The sequence below is a fragment of the Dipodomys ordii genome, unplaced genomic scaffold (genome assembly GCF_000151885.1).
Source record: "Dipodomys ordii isolate 6190 unplaced genomic scaffold, Dord_2.0 Scaffold125, whole genome shotgun sequence".
NCBI lineage: Eukaryota > Metazoa > Chordata > Mammalia > Rodentia > Heteromyidae > Dipodomys > Dipodomys ordii.
In genome coordinates this window covers 1,253,293-1,271,577 of record NW_012267341.1, presented here as the reverse complement: position 1 = coordinate 1,271,577, position 18,285 = coordinate 1,253,293, and the positions used below count along the sequence as shown (strand labels likewise).

At 45.0% G+C, this 18,285-nt stretch overlaps 1 protein-coding gene across 1 annotated transcript in view; it reads right to left on the bottom strand.

Moving 5' to 3' along the window:
• Lrp4 (low density lipoprotein receptor-related protein 4) overlaps positions 1 to 18,285 on the bottom strand; it is a 69,976-nt gene that overhangs the window by 11,950 nt on the left and 39,741 nt on the right. The window contains exons 16-34 of the mRNA XM_013029962.1: positions 18,041 to 18,217; positions 17,481 to 17,603; positions 14,920 to 15,128; positions 14,677 to 14,758; positions 13,196 to 13,301; positions 12,455 to 12,656; positions 10,516 to 10,705; positions 10,301 to 10,432; positions 8,622 to 8,762; positions 8,343 to 8,429; positions 7,556 to 7,727; positions 6,953 to 7,115; positions 6,600 to 6,825; positions 6,023 to 6,326; positions 3,802 to 4,020; positions 3,508 to 3,642; positions 2,711 to 2,819; positions 507 to 651; positions 117 to 230 (exon numbers count right to left, since the gene is read on the bottom strand). Coding sequence (XP_012885416.1) covers positions 117 to 230; positions 507 to 651; positions 2,711 to 2,819; positions 3,508 to 3,642; positions 3,802 to 4,020; positions 6,023 to 6,326; positions 6,600 to 6,825; positions 6,953 to 7,115; positions 7,556 to 7,727; positions 8,343 to 8,429; positions 8,622 to 8,762; positions 10,301 to 10,432; positions 10,516 to 10,705; positions 12,455 to 12,656; positions 13,196 to 13,301; positions 14,677 to 14,758; positions 14,920 to 15,128; positions 17,481 to 17,603; positions 18,041 to 18,217 — 3,036 coding nt within the window. The remainder of the gene's footprint in view (positions 1 to 116; positions 231 to 506; positions 652 to 2,710; positions 2,820 to 3,507; positions 3,643 to 3,801; positions 4,021 to 6,022; positions 6,327 to 6,599; positions 6,826 to 6,952; positions 7,116 to 7,555; positions 7,728 to 8,342; positions 8,430 to 8,621; positions 8,763 to 10,300; positions 10,433 to 10,515; positions 10,706 to 12,454; positions 12,657 to 13,195; positions 13,302 to 14,676; positions 14,759 to 14,919; positions 15,129 to 17,480; positions 17,604 to 18,040; positions 18,218 to 18,285) is intronic.

Here is an 18,285-nt window from a genome sequence, read left to right as displayed (position 1 = left end):
GTCATTCTCTATGCAACCTTTTGTAGAAGGATCCCACCAGAAACACCAAGTTGTGGCTGCTGATTCCCTATCTTTCCCAGGACTTACTGTTCCAGAAGCCACTCAGTCTGACTCACCAAGGGAACAGGGTCGGCTGTCTGGCTCATCAGGACAGGCACACACAAAATCCAAGGCTCTGGCAAAGCAGAGGTGGGTACAACCACCATTGTTCACACCACAGGCATTGGTCCCTGGAAGCAAAGCAAATATGTATCTGGTCTGGGACAGAACTGGCCCTTCCAACTTAACACTCCTGAAAAAGGAGGAAATCCAGGGGCACCCACTCCCAGGAATAATAGGGCAAGAAGGAAATAATCACAAGAGGAGTAAAAAGGTTGTAAGAGTTTGAAACATGAGCTGAAAGGCTCTCTTGGAGTTCTAGTTGTCTTGGTCCCTAACAATCCTTGGGACAACTATCCCCAGGCCCACTGATGGTATGGAAGCAGACTCAGTATCCAGAGGCCCACCTGTCTGCCGCTGAGGGGAAACCACGATGATATCCATGAGCCCTTCCACATTTGCCAATACTGTCTCCTTGTTGCGGCCTGAGTACTTGTCAACACGCTGGATGGACTTGGTCTGCCAGTCTGTCCAGTAGATCCACCTGTCCTGCTACTCAATAGGGAACCCAAAAAGAGGAAATATTCAGCAGTCAGACCTCAGAGCTGCTTCTGTGCCAAGTCAATTCTGTGAATCCCCAGATAGAATATTGCACTAACTCCATAGTTTGCCATTCTCTCCTTTGTCTGTTCTATACCTTGCTGCACTTCCAGATGTAGTTAAACATTCTATGGTAGTTTGTTTATATTTCTCTCTACCCTACACAATTCAGGATAAGAATGTGTTTCATTCATTGCTTAGTCTGCAGGTGAATGAATGGCTGTCTGCCGAGCAAATAACAGTAAAATTGGAAGTTCTTCTAGGTCCCTATTCTTCTTGGCCTGTTTCTCAAAGCCCTGGCCCAAATCTCCATTGCTTTTGTGGCCAATGCAATGATTGTGAAATTTTCAATCATAGGTGGGAAGGGCAATGGATATTTCTCCTCTCTATCAGAAACCTCAAAGGAAATTTGTAGATTGAAAAATGATATTCACTTTTAACTTACTATTAAATAGCGCCAGATAAAAGGTTTTAGGATGGTAGAATATAATTTATTTTACATGGTTGAGGGTGTGTGGCTCAGTGGCATTTAGCATATATAGGGCTCTGGATTCATTCTCCAGAATCAAAAAAAAAAGGAGAAGAAGAAGAAAAAAAAAAGAAATAGAGATCAGAGTGGATGATATTTGTCAGATACATACTGTGATCCTCAGACCTCAGACTCCTGATAGGATTACAGGTGTGAGTAACCAGTGCCTGGCTTCATACAGATTTTTTTTTTAAATGACTAAGAATCTCTTTTTTATAGCCCCAGACTTGGGAGATCTTTTTCCTCCCCCAAATTATCTACAGTGCTAGGATTCTCAGGAAGAATAGCTAACAAGAATTAAAATGGTTAGTGATAACATGCATTTCACACTTACTCTGGGCTAGATACTGGGCGAATGCTTTGTATATATTTCAGGAGGGTGCCATTATTAAACCTATTTGTTTTATAGATAAATGAAATTCACAGAGGTTTAATTTCTTGTTCAGAGTTGTAGTTATTAAATAATAAGATATTTAGGGCAAGGAATGTGGCTTAATGCTTGAGGTCCTGGGTTCAATTCCTTGGTACCATATAAACACACAAAAAATAAAAAATAATTTAAAAAAATAATATGGTATTTAATAATATAGTTCAGAACCTGAACCCAGGTACCTGGCTCACTAAAGGAACTCAATAGACAACAACTGCCTGGAGGCCTCAAGCTTCCATAGCCCACCTCCACTTAGTGAGCGTCAGAGCTCCAACTCAGTGACTACAGTATTAGGATCAACAGGAAAGCTCATCAAAATGCTTATTTCTAGGCAAGGAGTGGTAATGCACACTTGCAATCATAGCTGTCTAAAAAGTAGAGGCAGGAAGACTACAGTCCAAAGTATCCCTGGGCAAATGTAAGAGACCCTACCTAGAAAGTAAACTAAAGCAAAATGGGCTAGAAGTATAGCTTAAATGTTAGAGGGCTTCCCTAGCAAGCATAAGGTCTTGAGTTCAAACTCTGGTACTATCAAGAAAAATGTAGGGGCTGGGAGGGTGGCTCAGTAGAGTGCTTGCCTTGCATGCATGAGGCCCTGGGTTCGATTCCTCAGCACCACATAAGCAGAAAAAGCCAGAAGTGGCGCTGTGGCTCAAGTGGTAGAGCACTAGCCTTGAGCTGAAGAGCTGAGGGACAGCGCCCAGGCCCAGTGTTCAAGCCCCATGACCGAAAAAAAAAAAGAAAAAGAAAAATGTAAAAATGCTTTGTGAGGGCTCAATCCTCACAAAGCAGTTTCTCTATAGCCAAGGCTTATGAACTTGCATTTTAAAAAGCTCCATGGCTAGTTCTGTTTACCTCTATTTAATTAGCTACTCCTAGCAGGCTAGACCAGTGGGACTTACACAGTAAAAAAACAACAACAAAAAGATTTATTCCTTCAAGTGCTAGAACACAGGAGTAGTGGGCTGAGGGGCAGAGCACTTGGGTGGCTTAGAACCTTAAGGAAATACCCTAGTCAGGAATGGTTAGTTACCTCTCTCCTGAGCCAATACCTGTGTGAGAGCAAAGGGATGGGACACATGGCTGACCAAGACCTGCCGCAGTTTCCCATTGAGGTCAGCACTCTCGATCCGGTCCAGGTGTGCATCTACCCAGTAGATTCTGCAAAGCAAAAGAGAGAAGGATGACAAATGCTTACCAGAGAAGGGGAGCCCAGTTGTTCCCTGTCAGGACTTATCTGCCCTCTGCTGAGCTGAAATGGCAGGTGCTATGGGCAGGCAAGAAACTCCAGTGAGTGAAGGCCATTGATGTTAAATGTTAAAGTAAGGGAGCAAAAGCTATTCAGGAGAAATATAAAGAGTCTAGAGCCTTTGGCTCTTACCCCAAAATCAAAACCCAAATTCTTTAAGACAAGAGTTCATCTTACATGGCCCTTCCCAAGGTTAAGAGAAGAGGACACTCAATAAACCACCAAAAAACTGGAAGTGGCGCTGTGGCTCAAGTGGTAGAGTGCTTGCCTTGAGCTGAAGAGCTGAGGGACAGCGCCCAGGCCCAGAGTTCCAGCCCCATGACCGACAAAAAAAAAAAAGATTCAGCCCTTAAAAGGACTGGAGAAGTAAGTAGACCCTGTGGTCCCAATAGAGGATATGTTCTGATAGAGGCCCTCCATCTAAAAAACTATATATAAACTAGGCAATAAAATTCAGCTAAGGGTTGGATTTAGCAACTCCTTCTGTAAAACTGTTCTCCACCTGCCAAGGAGTCTTCCAATTTTTTCATTTCCCCTGCTTCAATCTCTGTCCTCTTACTGATCCACCTGATTTCCAGGAGACTATGTCTGGATTCCCACCTGCGAGTATCATAGTCCAAGGTAAGGCCATTAGGCCAACCTAGGTCTGTGTTGATGAGGACCTTCCTCTCAGAACCATCCAGATTTGCCCGTTCAATCTTGGCAATGTGACCCCAGTCTGTCCAGAAGAGGTACCTGAGATACAACATTGACATCATCACCATTGAGAAATGGCATCTAGAGGTTGACAGAATATTATGAACACATCAGTACACTAATAACATAAACATCTGCCAGCAGCCCCTATGCCACCAGGAATATTCTTCCCTGGATCTCTGCTAGCCATAGACTTACCCCTTCCTAGGGAAAACAGCAATGGCCCGGGGCTCATCCAAGCTGTTGTTGATCAGCACTTTGCGACAGGAACCATCCAGCCGTGATGCTTCAATGGTATTTCTGCCTGTGTCTGTCCAATACAAGTTCCTGGCCACCCAGTCCACTGCCAGACCATCAGTGGTCTTCAGCCCACGTCCGATCACTGTCTCCATGTTGCTGCCATTCAGGTCTGCTCGCCTTGGGGAGAGCCCAGAGGTGGATAAATGACCAGATTGACTAGGAATACACTGGACACTTTTAATCCATAATTGAACCTCTGCCAGATTGTAAATTCCATGGGGGCAGAAAGAAAATGTCTCCTAGCATGTTTCTTAGTACCTGTCATGATAGGTGTTCAATAAAATATTTGTAGAAGGAATGAATTAATTCTTAGGAGGGCAGAGTGTGTTCCCTGCAAAATGGGTTCACCTAGCTACAGGACAGGTGTTAATCATTCCCCATCTTTCTTTGGGAGAGAGGATAAGGGTTGCTAAGTAGTGACTTTAAGAAAGTTAGATCCGGGCTGGGAAGGTGGCTCAGTGGTAGAGCGCTTGCCTTGCATGCATGAGGCCCTGGGTTCGATTCCTTAGCACCACATAAGCAAAAAGAAAAAAGCCAGAAGTGGCACTGTGGCTCAAGCGCTAGAGCACTAGCCTTGAGCTGAAGAGCTGAGGGACAGCGCCCAGGCCCAGAGTTACAAAAAAGAAAGTTAGAGCCAGTGGAGGGAGGAGTTGGGAGGTGGGGAAGGAAGGGAGGAGGTAACAATGCTCGATAGGAAATGCACTTATTACCTTACTCATGTAAGTGTAACCCCTTTGTACAGTATTTTTACAATAAAAACAAGATATAGATATACATACATATATATATACATAGAGAGAGAGAGAGAGACAGAGAGAGAGAGGAAGTCAGAGCCAGGCACCAATGTGGCTCATGTGTGTAATCTTAGCTATTCTAGAAGCTGAGATCTGGCTGAAAGCCAGCCCAGGCAGAAAAGTTCACTCCATCTCCAAAATAACCAGCAGAAAACAGGGCTGGAAGTGTGGCTCAAGTGGCAGAGTGCTAGCCTAGAAAGCATGAGGCCCCGAGTTCAAGCCCCAGTGCTTTCAGTTAAAACAAGGATAGAGGGAAATTGGGGCCAGGAATGTAGTTCAGAAGTGGTGAGTGCTTAGCATGTGTGAAGCACTAGGTTCAATCCTTAACACAAAGAGAAGAAAAGGAAAAGGCAGACAAAAAGAAACAGAAAAGGCAGATTTGTTAAAACCTACCTGTGTACATTTACAGAGAACCCCCTCCCTTCCCACCATAGAACTCAACCTTAAGATGAAGAGCATAAGAGCACATCACAATCAATTAAATGTGCCTACAACCCCCAGCATGAGAACCTAATACACCTTCAGGGAGAACAAAGGCAACTATCCCTGTCCTCCACAGGACTCTCTGCCACTAAAAGCCACTATAGCTGGTAGCAGGGCATTATATTCCTGAGTTATGTCAGGATCAGAATAAAAATAAAACAAAAACCAGGTGCTGTGGCTCATGCCTATAATCCGAGCTACTCAGGGGGCTGAGATCTGAGGATTGCATTTTAAAGCCAGCCTAGGTAGGAAAAGTCTGTGAGACTTTTATCTGCAATTAACCACCAGAAAACCAGAAGTGAAGCGTTGGCTCAAAGTGGTAGAGTGCTAGCCTTGAGCAAAAAAAACTCAGAGTTAGTGCCTAGGCCCTGAGAACGGGCCTTGAATTCATTACCTTCCTGTTTCATCCTCCTGAGTCTCTGGGATACATATAGTCTTTTTTTTTTTTTTTGCCAGTCCTAAGCCTTGAACTCAGGGCCTAGGCTCTGTCCCTGAGCTTCTCTATACTCAAGGCTAGCACTCTACCATTTGAGCCACAGCACCACTTCTGTCTGGCCTTTTCTGTTTATGTGGTTCTGAAGAATCAAACCTAGGGATTTAGGCATGTTAGGCAATCACTCTACCACTAAGCCACATTCCCAGCTCTGCATATTCTTTTATTAAACAAATAAGCAAACAAAAGTTTGTAACTCTGCTCTAAGCTCTACAAAGTAATCAAATTAGGATTAGAAATCAATGTCCAAATCACGAAAATTACTTGGTTTGTTTAGCTGTCAACTCCAAATGTAACCTCATAAAATCTATGAGGTTATATCCCCTGCAACTTTCAGTGCTACTCATACCTGATAACATCCAGGAACACATCTGTATAGTAGACTTTTCCATCCACACTGTCATAGTCCAGGGAGATGACATTGTTGAGCTCAGGGACAGGGACATGCACATCTGTGTGGTCACTAGTGTCCAATGAGATACGTCGGATGGATCCTCGGCTGGAGAAGAGCAAGTAGGTCTCAGGAGAGTGATCACAGGTCTTCCCATCTCCCTTCAGTTGGATTCCAGTGGGGCAGGCGCAGGAGAAACCAGAGGGCCGAGGCAAGCAGAGATGAGAGCAGCCGCCATTTCTCAGGCCACACTTATTAAAACCTGGTGAGAGAGACAAACTTTCACATCCAGCTTGGTAGACTGGCTGACCCTCAGGAAGCCGTAATTTCTTGGGTTGACTTCTTGTTCTAAGTGACATGATTCAGGGATGTGGTAGAGGAAGTGACTCCAGGAGTCATTTGAAGGTGACAGCATCATATAATGATCCTGAAAACAATTGCCTCTGATTGTAAAGGAATTCTGTGATTGGAAATACATGTGCAGTTAGACAGTCCCAACATTGATACTGACTCACAACTCCAGGGGTCTTCTTACCTAGGGGCTGTGTCCGATCCACAGCCTGGATATCCATGAGGCCTGGCAGGTTAGACCTCACCAGGATGACATTGCTACCAGTACCCTTGTCAGCACGATGGATGCTACGAGTCTGCCAGTCAGTCCAGTAGATGTAGGAGTCAAGTAGGGTAAGGCCATACGGGTGTTGCACTGGTGACACTAATGTATGCCGATTGGCACCATTCAGGTCAGCAGCCTCAATTCGCTGTAGGAGAAAGAGACAGTGGGAGGCAGCTATCAGGTGGCTGGTTTGGAGCACTGGACTACAGTCATTGGACAGGTCTCTTCTGTCTTGCCAGACTTCTGGGAAACAGCAGGGATGGGGTACTCACCTCAGTGTGGGCATCAGCCCACAGCAGCTGGGAGCTGGCCTTGTCTACAGTCAGACCATTGGGCCACCCGAGGTTGTTGTTGATGAGCACCGTGCGGTCTGAACCATCCATTCCAGACCGCTCTAACTTGGCGTTCTCCCCCCAGTCTGTCCAGTACATAAACCTGAGTGAAGAAGCATGACTTAATTATTCCAGCCTATTCCAGTGGGCTAATTACTTTGCAAAGGACTTCACGTGCTAATATCATGTCACGGAATCCTCATAAGGCAGGCTTTTTTTTTCTTCTTCTTAAACTATCACTCTTGTTTTATGGTAAGAAAGCTGAGGCTCAGAGAAGGTAAACATTAGATCTAAACTGATGCAGCTGATCTATGATGAAAGAAGTTGAATATTGGTTGTCTAACTCTTGGTTCATGTTTTTAACCTGTACACTTTGCCAGCATACTGAAAGAAATCTTAAGGGAGTAGATCATACCCAGAGGATCAATCAATAGTGATCTCCAGAGTTCAGTGTTTCTGTGACCCAGGCTTGTTCTCCATTGCATACCTTTACCCAGTCCGTAATCCTAGCCAAGCTGATCCATGCCCCTACGCAACTCTCACCCCATCTCGTGGTATAGAACAATGGCCCGGGGACTGTCAAGGTTCTGCCACACCAACACTTTGCGCATGGACCCATCCAGGTTGCCCACTTCAATCCGGTTTGTTCCCGTGTCTGTCCAGTATACTTTCCGGCCAATGGCATCTACTGCGAGCCCATCTGTGGTCTGCAGCCCTGTAAAAAGTTAAAAAAAAAAAAAAAGGCACTCTGGTTCCTGCTTTTAAAAGCAGGTGGGAGCTGGGCTCACACCTGTATTCCTAACTACTCAGGAAGCTGAGATCTGAGGATCACGGTTTGAAGCCAGCCCAGGCAGAAATGTCAGTGAGACTCTTATCTCCAATTAACCACTAAAAGCTTACTTGGTAGAGTGCTAGCCTTGAGCACAAAAGATCAGAGACAGCACTCAAGCTCAGAGTTCAAGCCCTAGGACTGGCAAAACAAAACAAAACAACAGATGGAGCGGGGTGCCAGTGGCTCATGCCTGTAATCCTAGCTACTCAGGAGGCTGAGATCTGAGGATCACTGTTTGAAGTTGGCCCAGGCAGAAAATTTCTGGTGAGACTCTTCTCTCCAATGAACCACTCAAAAAACCAGAAATGGAGCTGTGGGTCAATTAGTAAAGTGCCAGCCTTGAGCACAAAGAGCCTCAGGGACAGGCCCTGAGTTCAAGCCCCACAACCAATCAACCAATAAACAAACAATAAAAACAACAACAATGAAATAACAGATGGGATATTTCCCTGGTTCTGTAGCCACACAGGTGATGCTGGGGCTGGGAGGAAGGCTCACCTGTAGTGATGATGTCTTCATGCTGTGAGCCATCTAGACTAGCACGGCTGATCCTGTGTAGTGTGCTATCAGACCAGTATACTTTTCCTGGAAAAGGAAGGCTTGACTCAACCCAGCTCACTCATGCCCATAGAGAAAGTACCATATAGACAGGGATGGGGAAGTGCCAGAGGGAACAGGCAGTTCCCAGGCGTTGAGGTGGCCAAGATGATTGGAAAGAAAGGGCAACAGTGGCTGTTGGGCAGGGAAAGGAAATCAGGCGGCAAAGACCACACAGACCTTCCTGAGGGTCCACTCCAATGGCAATGGTATTCTTCATAGTCACATTGATGGGTAGCACCACATCAGCAAAATAAGGGATGTCCAGGGAGACCATGCGTACATCTATCCTCCTGGCGAAGATGAGGAAACTGTTCATGCCTGCTCAGGTAGAGAAAGAAGAAGGGAGGACAATCACTCCAGCAGACTCATTAAAAGGATTTGGATTCAGACAAACTGAACCTTAATGCCTTGACCCAGCTAGTTTCTAGTTATGTGATCCTTGGAGTGTTACCACAATTATTTAAGCTTCAGGATCCTGATGTATAAAATAGAGACAATTACAGGTGGCTATAAAAAAGAGCACACACCAGCTAGGCACAGTGGCTGAAGCCTGCAATCCTAGCTACTTAGGAGGCAGAGAGCAGGAGATCACAATTTGAGGACAGCCTACATATAAAAGTTCCTAAGATTCCATATCAACCAATGGCTGGGTGCCATGGCACTTTGTTATCCCAGGTACAGGACAAACACAGTGGCTGGGCGCAGTGGTGCTTACCTACTATCCTCAGCAACATGGGGAAACACACAGGCAGCCCACCTAGCCCAGGTATAAAGCAAGACTATACCATGAAAATAACCAGTGCTAAAAAGGGCTGGAGTTTTTGTGGCTCCAGTGGTAGAACACTTACAGAAGGAATGTGTGGGGAAGGTGGGGGAGGGGGAAATAAAGCCTGAGTATTAGATTTCACATGTCTTCACAAATGATACTTCATTAATATTGTGGAAGGACCCTTGATTATAAAGCTAAAGAGAAGGAGTAAAGGGACCTCAGAGGGCTTTATTTACAACCCAGAAGGCATTCAAATACCCTAAAGTGCTGAGTTTAAATGCTGCCTAGTAAAACTTGACTTCCAACATCTGGATAGCAAGGTTCTACTTCTGGGACCTTCCTACCACATGATTATCACATAGCTAACCCATTCACAAAAGGGGCATATCTAAGGTGGGGAGAGTACATTGCAGATATACATTTTTATATTTACCATACTAATTCTGATTTGTATTTTTTGTTTTCTGTTTGGTAGTACTGTGGTTTGAACTCAGTAGTAAGCACTCTACTACCTGATCCATACCCCTAGGCTCTTTATGCTTTCATTATTTTTTCAAATAGGGTCTTGCTTTCATTTGAGTTGCCCTGAGTTCAGCTGGGATGATAGGTAAGCTTACCGCTCCATTCAGGTTTTTGTTGTTTGAGATGGTGTCTTGTAAACTTTTTTGCCCAGGCTCGTCTTGAACCATCATCCTCCTGATTTCAGCCTTCTATATAGCTAGGATTGCAGGCATGAGTGACTATCCCTGGCTTATTATACTCATTTTTAGCAGAAAGAAAGTGTCTTTTCCTAATCAAATCAGTATATTAAAATTTTCCAACAGATGAAAGGAAGTTGTCTTGAGGCAAGAGCATCTTTTTCCAGTCTGCATGAAAATCATAACCAGTAGGATCTTGCCTTCAAACCTGTCTAACCTGCTCACTCTGTGCCACTCCCTTAAAGTTCTACCTTCTTTTTCTGAAAACTCTTTGTCTCTTCTGGAAACCATCAAGACTCATGGATTCTCAGACCATGACTTTGAGGATCTATCTTATAGCATATCTGTAGGGAACACACTCTATCCATATCTGTGATGCTTCAACTCACCTGGTGAACAGGTCTTCCCACCAGGTAGCAGGTTGATGCCTGTGGGGCAGGTACAGCTGAAGCCACTTGGATTTGGAGACCGAAGACACAAGTGGCTGCAGCCGCCATTCTCCATAGCACATGGTGTGGTCACTATGTAGAGGAGGGGCAGGGTCAGTGGGGTAAGCTAGGGCAAATGACTGAAAAGAAGGTACAAAGGCTGAGGGGCTGCTTACCTGGTGGCCGCTGGCGATGGAAGACATGGATGTCCATGAGATTCTCCAGGTTCTCCTGCAGCGTTTCCCTATCTAGGCCTGTCAGCCGGTCAGCACTCTGTATACTCTTAGTCTGCCAGTCAGTCCAATAGATGCGTTCTCCATAGAGGGTCAGCCCAAAAGGGTGGGGGAGCTGGCTTCCAATCAGTACCTGTGGGGACCCAGTACTGGTGTCATTCCCAGCAAAGTTTGACAGTATAGTGCAACAGTCAAGAGCTGGGCATAGCGTTAGAATGCAGCTTGTGAACTTGACCTAGAACTAGGTCTCTGAGGCTTTGATCTACTAATCTGTGATGTAACTATGATAGTGCCTGGCTTCAAAGGTTGATTTCTAAAGGTCATGTATTACTTATACAATTTCAAAGCATCTATGTATGAATACAAAAAGGAAAAGAGCCGTTTTACAGTGGACACTATCTTAACCATGCAATCAAAAGAGATATCATGATAATGGGCCATGTCAACATCTGTGCCTACTGATGAGACACAGAGAACACAGGACATGACTCCACTCAGTGTAGTTTATTTGACCCAAATGTATAATCTGAATCGATTCTCAAGGAAAACAATCAGACAAATCCCAGTGGAGGGTTGTTCTATACAAGAATTGGCTTTTTCTTTTTTTAAAATGCAAAAGTCAATAAAGATACAAGAAGGTAAGAAATTAAAGAGACAAGAGCAGCTAGGTGTCAGTGGCACATAGCTATAATCCTATCTATTCAGGAGGCTGGGGTCCAGAGGATGGCTGTTCAAGGCCAGCCGAAAAGTCTGTAAAACTCTATCTCCAAAATAACCAGCAAAGGACATAGCTGGAAGCATGAGTCAAGTAGTAGAGTGCCAGCAAACTGTGAAGCAAGAAAGCCCAATAAGTACAAGGTCCTCAGTTCAAATCCCAGAACTATTTAAAAAAAAGTACATAACTCAATACAATGTATAATCTTAGATATGATCCTGAACTAAAGGAGAAAAATAGGGAGATAAAGATATTAATAGGGAAACTGATAGTAAATTTGAACACTAGTTATAGAATTTATAGCAATATTGTATCAATGTTAAATTTTTTATTTTTACTTTTTTGTCAGTCGTGGGGCTTGAACTCTAGGCTTGGGCGCTGTCCCTGGGTTCTTCAGCTCAAGGCGAGTACTCTGCCACTTGAGCTACAATGCCACTTCTGGTTTTCTAGTGGTTTATTGGAGGTAAGAATCTCATGAACTTTCCTGCCCAGGCTGGCTTATGAACTGTGATCCTCAGATCTCAGTCTCCTGAGTAGCTAGGATTACAGGCATGAGCTACTGGCACCTGGCTCAATGTTAAATTTTGATTATTATATTATAGTTATATATGACAAAGTCCTTGTTCTTAGTAAATATACATTGGAATCTCTTGTAACCAAGATGCCTATTTAATCTTAGCTCAGAAGAACATTTCTGTGTGTGTGTGTGTGTGCACGCGTGTGCGTGCATGCATGAGCATTCATGGAGAAAGAGAAAAGAGAGAACAAGAATAGTGAACTAGCCGGGTGCTGGTGGCTCACGCCTGTAATCCTAGCTACTCAGGAGGCTGAGATCTGAGGATCACGGTTCAAAGCCAGCCCGGGCAGGAGAGACCGTGAGACTCCTATCTCCAATAAACTACCAGAAAACCGGAAGTGGCGCTGTAGCTCAAGTGGTAGAGCGCTCGCCTTGAGCTGAAGAGCTGAGGGACAGCGCCCAGGCCCAGAGTTCAAGCCCCACGACCGACAAAAAAAAGAATAGTGAACTTCATGTGACAAAATGTTCATTATTTGTCCTTTTCACTATTCTGTAACATTTTCTGGCTCTATCTCTCTGTCAGCTGTCAGCAGGGAGTGCTATTTTGAGGTTGTCAGGGCCGTGAAAAGGGGTCTCAGCGTCTCCCTTACCTTCCTCTTGCTGCCATCCAATCCAGCAAATTCAATTGTCTTCATGCCAGCATCAGCCCAGTATAGCCGTTGGGACCCATAGTCAATAGCTAATCCATTAGGCCAGGTCAGATTAGAAGAGATGATGACTTGGCGGGCAGAGGCATCCATGCCAGCTCTCTCAATCTTGGGACTTGCACCCCAGTCAGTCCAATACATGTACCTGAATATAGGCAAGAGAAGTCTTACTGACCTTCCAGCTAATACCTAGTGGGGAGCCTACCGCATGTAAAGCCCTGGGTTCAATCATCAGCATGGGAAAACATATCCAGTATACTCTAGGGTTTTAGGATTTCTACCTGCAGAAGCTGCCCAGACTCCTGCCTCACCATCTGGCTCAGCCCTGGGCTCAGTCAATGAGGGTTTTGACTCTTATCTCCAGTCAATCACCAAAAAGCTGGAAGTGGAGCTGTAGCTCATGTAGTAGAGCACCAGCCCTGAATGAAAAAGCTAAGGGACAATGCCAGGCCCTGAGTTCAATCCCCAGGATTGGTTTCCTCCCTCAACCAAAAAAAAAAAAGGTTTGTCTAGAGAAGAGGACACTGAATGTCTTTACCCTCTGTGGATTCTACTATTGCCTTTGTGTTCTGATGTACCCACAAAATCTGGTCACTCTTCCTGATCTCCAGACTCCCCCTCTTTCCCCTTCCCCACCCCAGTACGCAGGTGTAGGGGGCTTGGGGCACTAAAGGGCCGTCTCACCCGCCCATGGGTTCCACCACAATATCTCGAGGCCGATCAAGGTTCTCCCAGATGAGTACTGTCCTCATGCTGCCATCAGTGTTGGCCACTTCGATCCGGTCTGTACCTACCAAGCAAAGATAATAACTCCAGTCTTGCCTCCTGATCATCCTTGCCCAGAACAGAGCCTGGCATGCAGTATATGGCTAGTAAATATTTTGTGGCAAATGTACAATGGCTATTTAGTGAACTAAACTATGAGAAGAAATTCAAGGAAGTAATCAGTTTCATTTTTTGGAAGAGCAACACTTCCTAAATCAAGGCAATCAATCAACTCTGTCCTATAGTTCAATGCAATGATTCTTAGACTTTAGAGTACACATAAATCAGGAGAGTTTGTTAAAATCCAGTCTTGAATTTAATCCCTATAGTAGTCTTGTGTGGGGCCTCAGAATTTGAATTCTTTTCTCTCTCCTTCCCTTCCTTACCTCCCTCTCTTCTTCCCTCTCTTGGTCCTCTCTCCCCGCTCCTTCCATCAGTACCCGGGATCAGCCCCTGTATCTGTTATGCAAGTACTTTACACACCTCTCTCCAGAATTTGAATTTTTAATAAGAGATTGGATATTCTGACTAGCATTGGGTTACACGCAATCCCTCTACCTCTCACCCACAGACCTCCTCCCCTGGCTAATAGAAAATACCTGTTACATTCACATAGCAATTGAAGAAAAACTATGGGTTTATCTGAAATGTAGCAAAACTTTTCCTAGCTCAACTTCCTAGTCATTTGACTAACAACTGCCAAACACTTAGATGTTTCTTTTCCTTCTTTCCTTCCTTCCTTCCTTCCTTTCTTCCTTCCTTCTTTCTTTCTTTCTGATTGAACTCTGGGCCTGAGCTCTATCCCTCAGCTCTTCAGCTCAAGGCTAGCTTTCTACCACTTGAACCACAGTGCCACTTCCAGTTTTCTGGTGGTTTATTAGAGATAAGAAGTTTCAGGGCCTTTCCCACCCAGGCTGTCTTTGAACCACGATCCTCAGATCTCAGCCTCCTGAGTAGCTAGGATTACAGGTGTGAGCCACTGGTGCCCGGCAGACGTGAGTTTCTTTACTCAGCTCTACAGCAGTGTCACTCTCTCTGACTTCCCAAACATATCAGATCAGAACAGATGTGATCTTTCTACTCTGAAGGGAGGCATTTACTTATTTATTTATTTGGTATTGGTCCTGGGGCTTGAATTTAGGGCCTGGGAGCTATCCCTGAGCTTTTGTGCTCAAAGTTGGTACCCTACCATTTGAGCCACAGCTCTACTTTTGACTTGTGCTTCACTGGAAAGCAGAGTTTCACAAACTTAACTGCCCAGGCTTGTTTTGAACCATGATCCTCAGAGCTCAGCCTCCTGAGTAGCCAGGATTGCAGGCATGAGCCATGGGTGGCTAGCTAAGCCAGGCTTTTAACTAAGAGAAATCCTAGACAGCCAGATCACAGTTCCTAGTACATACCTGCATCTGTCCAGTACAGCTTGTTGGTGACCCAATCAATTGCCAGGCCTGCGGGGCTCTCTAAACTGGTATCCACTACCACCTGCACAGAAAGCAAAGCTGTATCACCAACTGACTTTCCCTCCAGCCATGGAGCCCATACCACCAATTCACAAACTATGGGAACCCCTTCCCCTGGAGAAGGCAGATCCTACCCCTCAATCTCTGCTCCCTCTGAAGGCCTGTGTCCACGCTGGGCCCTACCTCCTGTCCTGTTCCATCCCACTTGGCCCTGCTGATGGTATCAGTGCTGACATCTGTCCAGTACACGTGGTCATCCCGGGAGTCCCAGTCAAGGGCCACAGCACTGCGCACGTCAGCCAGTGGGATGACATCATCGGACAGGTCCTCTGTGTCAAAGCTGATCCGACGGATGTCCATCCTTCGGGCAAAAAGCAGGAACTTGTCAAGACCTGATCAAAGGCCGAGAGGGGTCTTCTTTTAATGCTCTAAATCCAGTAACAGTGACAGACACAGATGCTCACCTGTGTGACACCTGGTTCAATCACAATTCCTGGGACCTGGTGTCCTTTGCCCCCAATTCTTCATACTGTAGGCCCCCTTGAGCACTGAAGCCCAGACTGGCAGAAATCAGCCCTAAGAATCCAGTAGAAACAAACTCTACCCAGGGTAGCTGCTGTTTAAGGGTTTGTCTGATTCAGCTAAATTTTTCTTCCCTTTGACTTCTCTGGATCTTTGCTAGTGTCCGGTTTGGAGCACTGCTAACACTTTACTTCTAGGATTTCATTGGTTTTAGGACCTTTGCCCCAGGGTTCATTTTGTTTTGTGGGTTCATTTTGTTTTGAGATAGTCTCACTATGTAGCCTAGGTTACCTTGAGACTCATGGTCTTCCTATCTCAGCCTCCTGTGTACTTTGATTATAGCCATGTGTAGCCATATCCAGCTAGGCCTCTATTGTATTATCTAGATTCTTCTCCTTACTGTTCTTGCAATAGCTTTAGCAAAAAGTGACTAGGGGGCTGGGAAGGTGGTTCAGTGGTAGAGCGTGTGCCTTGCATGCATGAGACCCTGGGTTTGATTCCTCAGCACCACATAAGCAAAAAGAAAAAAGCAGGAAGTGGTGCTGTGGCTCAAGTGGTAGAGTGCTAGCCTTGAGCTGAAGAGCTGAGGGACAGCACCCAGACCCACAGTCCAGGCCACATGACCGGACCCCCCCCCCAAAAAAAAAAAGTGACTAGGCATGGAGGATCATCCTAGTCAGGCACTGAGATTAGAACTTAGGAAAGCCAGATGCCTCCTCACACCAACTCTTGGTTCATGTTATTCACCAACTCTTGGTTCATGTTATTCTTGCTCTCATTTCTAGATGAGTTTCTGAGGCTAACAGAAATCAAGTAATGGTGCCCATGACACTACAGCTTCAGATCATTAGAGCTGGGACTCAGGTCTTTTCCAGAGAGAGCTTTGGTCCTTCCTCTGCACAGCATCACAGCTGGCTCTTTTCTATCCTCTGCCCCTCTTATGGTCTATCTGAATACTTTCCTAGTAGAGTCTTTCCTTCGTATTTATGAGGAGCTGGTTCTAAGAACTCTGAAGATACCAAAATTCACAGATGCTGAAGCTTCTTATATAAAATGGCTTTATATTTTGCACCTGATCCTATGCACATCTCTAGATTACTTATAGTACCCAGTGCAATATATTTGTTGGTGCTAGTGATTCATGGTGCAATATAAATTCTATATAAATAGTTTTTACACTGTATGGTTTAAGGGTTAGTGACTAAAAAGGTCAACACATATGTCCAATACAGAAATAATTTTTATAACAGTATTTTCTGTATGCAATTGGTTGAATCCACTATATAGTATACAGCTATGAAGGGTTATATACTCTTTCATTCAGAAAGGAACTTCTTGCCTAACTTTATCAACTTTCTTGTTTCAAACTCTGAAGAACTCTTGATGGAAAGTACCTGGGAAGCATCCTGCACCTTACTAATAGGGAAGAGTTGGGCACACATGAATGCAAAGGTAAAATACATTTCACGGAACTAGCGTCTTAAGAGGACTGTGTACATGAATGACATATCTTCATGTTTTCTCTAATGGCACTCTGGGAAGAAACCAGATGCAAGAATTGATTTTAACCAGATTTAAGAGTGATGTCTGAGACATTATCCCAGGATCCTTGCTGGTCAGGCCATATACATGATCAGTTCTGTCTGGATATTCTTAAGAAAAGTTCAGCATCCGTGATGCTAAGCTCCTTAGGACCAACCTACGAGCAATGCCCCTAACTTTAACTCCAAGGAAGCCAAAGGAGCAGTCCAGAGATTCAGGAAATCCCATCATCTTTCACTAGTTATACAAGTATTTATCCAAGATCTACTGAAAGAATCATCAGAGATCCTAAGTTTGGCTCCTTCTTTTAGGGGCTGACAAAAAGTCTATAGGGTAAAAGGAAAGGTAGGTTGGAAATCAGTCTCCCACTTTCTAGAAGAACCTAGAACTGACTTGCTGTCTAGCTTTAAGGAATTCTATGTAGTGAATCCAATCATAAACCTAGTTGCAAGTATTCATATTCGACCTGGGTATGTCACTGAGCCCTCACCAATTTCTGTTAGATCTTCAGTCCTCAGCTTTGCTCTCTGATCCTCCAACTTAAGTTCTTCCTCTCCAGAGGCTACTTGAGGCATATGGCTCTTCCTCATGACAAACCATCCCTTCAACTTCTATCTTTGTCTCTTCCACCCACCCTCACATGGTACCTCTACTGAGACTGGTTTATCAGACCCACTTACTCTGGGCACAGGCATGGCTGTTGATCTTTCGGAAGCCAGTAGGGCAGGCACAGGTGTAGTTCTGGCCACTTGGCAGACACAGGTGGGTGCAGCCTCCATTATTGTCCCCACAACGGTTTTTTCCTGTTCAAGGAGCCCAGAGCAAGATGGTCAGATAAGATCCAAGGCTTACCAAGGTAGCTCCCAGGCCAGGGAGTAAGGGGCAGGGTGAACATCCCAAAGGAAGAAACTATGTCTTGTTATTTATTTTTTAAGTATCTGCCCCAGCTGCTAACATATAGTGAGTACCTGACATATAGGAGATGCCCTGTAAATGTTTGCATGAATTACTTGGGAACAGTGAAGCAGAATGAGTCTTTCGGGAGTCTTGATGTTGTACCACCCTAAATGTCCAGCAGAGGGAGGAATTAGCCCAAGTCAATGCCAGCCCTGGATTCTTTTTCAACCACCCCCATCAGAGTCATTGGCAACTATGACAAGTGTTAGGGAGGTTGTCAGAGGCACAGGCAGCCACATTACCCATGAGGCCACTCTGGCTCACCTGATGGGAAGTGTTTTACCTGCAGGCTGGCGCTGGGGGTGCAAGGTATGAATGTCCATGGGGAAGTGGAGCTTGTTGCGAATGATTTCCTGATTCTTTCCAGTAAACTTGTTGGCACTATTGATGCTCTTGGTGTGCCAGTCTGTCCAATACAAGCTGTCTTCAAACACTGTGATGGCGAAGGGATGTGGGAGGCCTGGGCAAAGTCCAGAAAGATCTCACTTCAGATATGGCCTACCCCAATCCCCTCCCCATTCCCCCAGG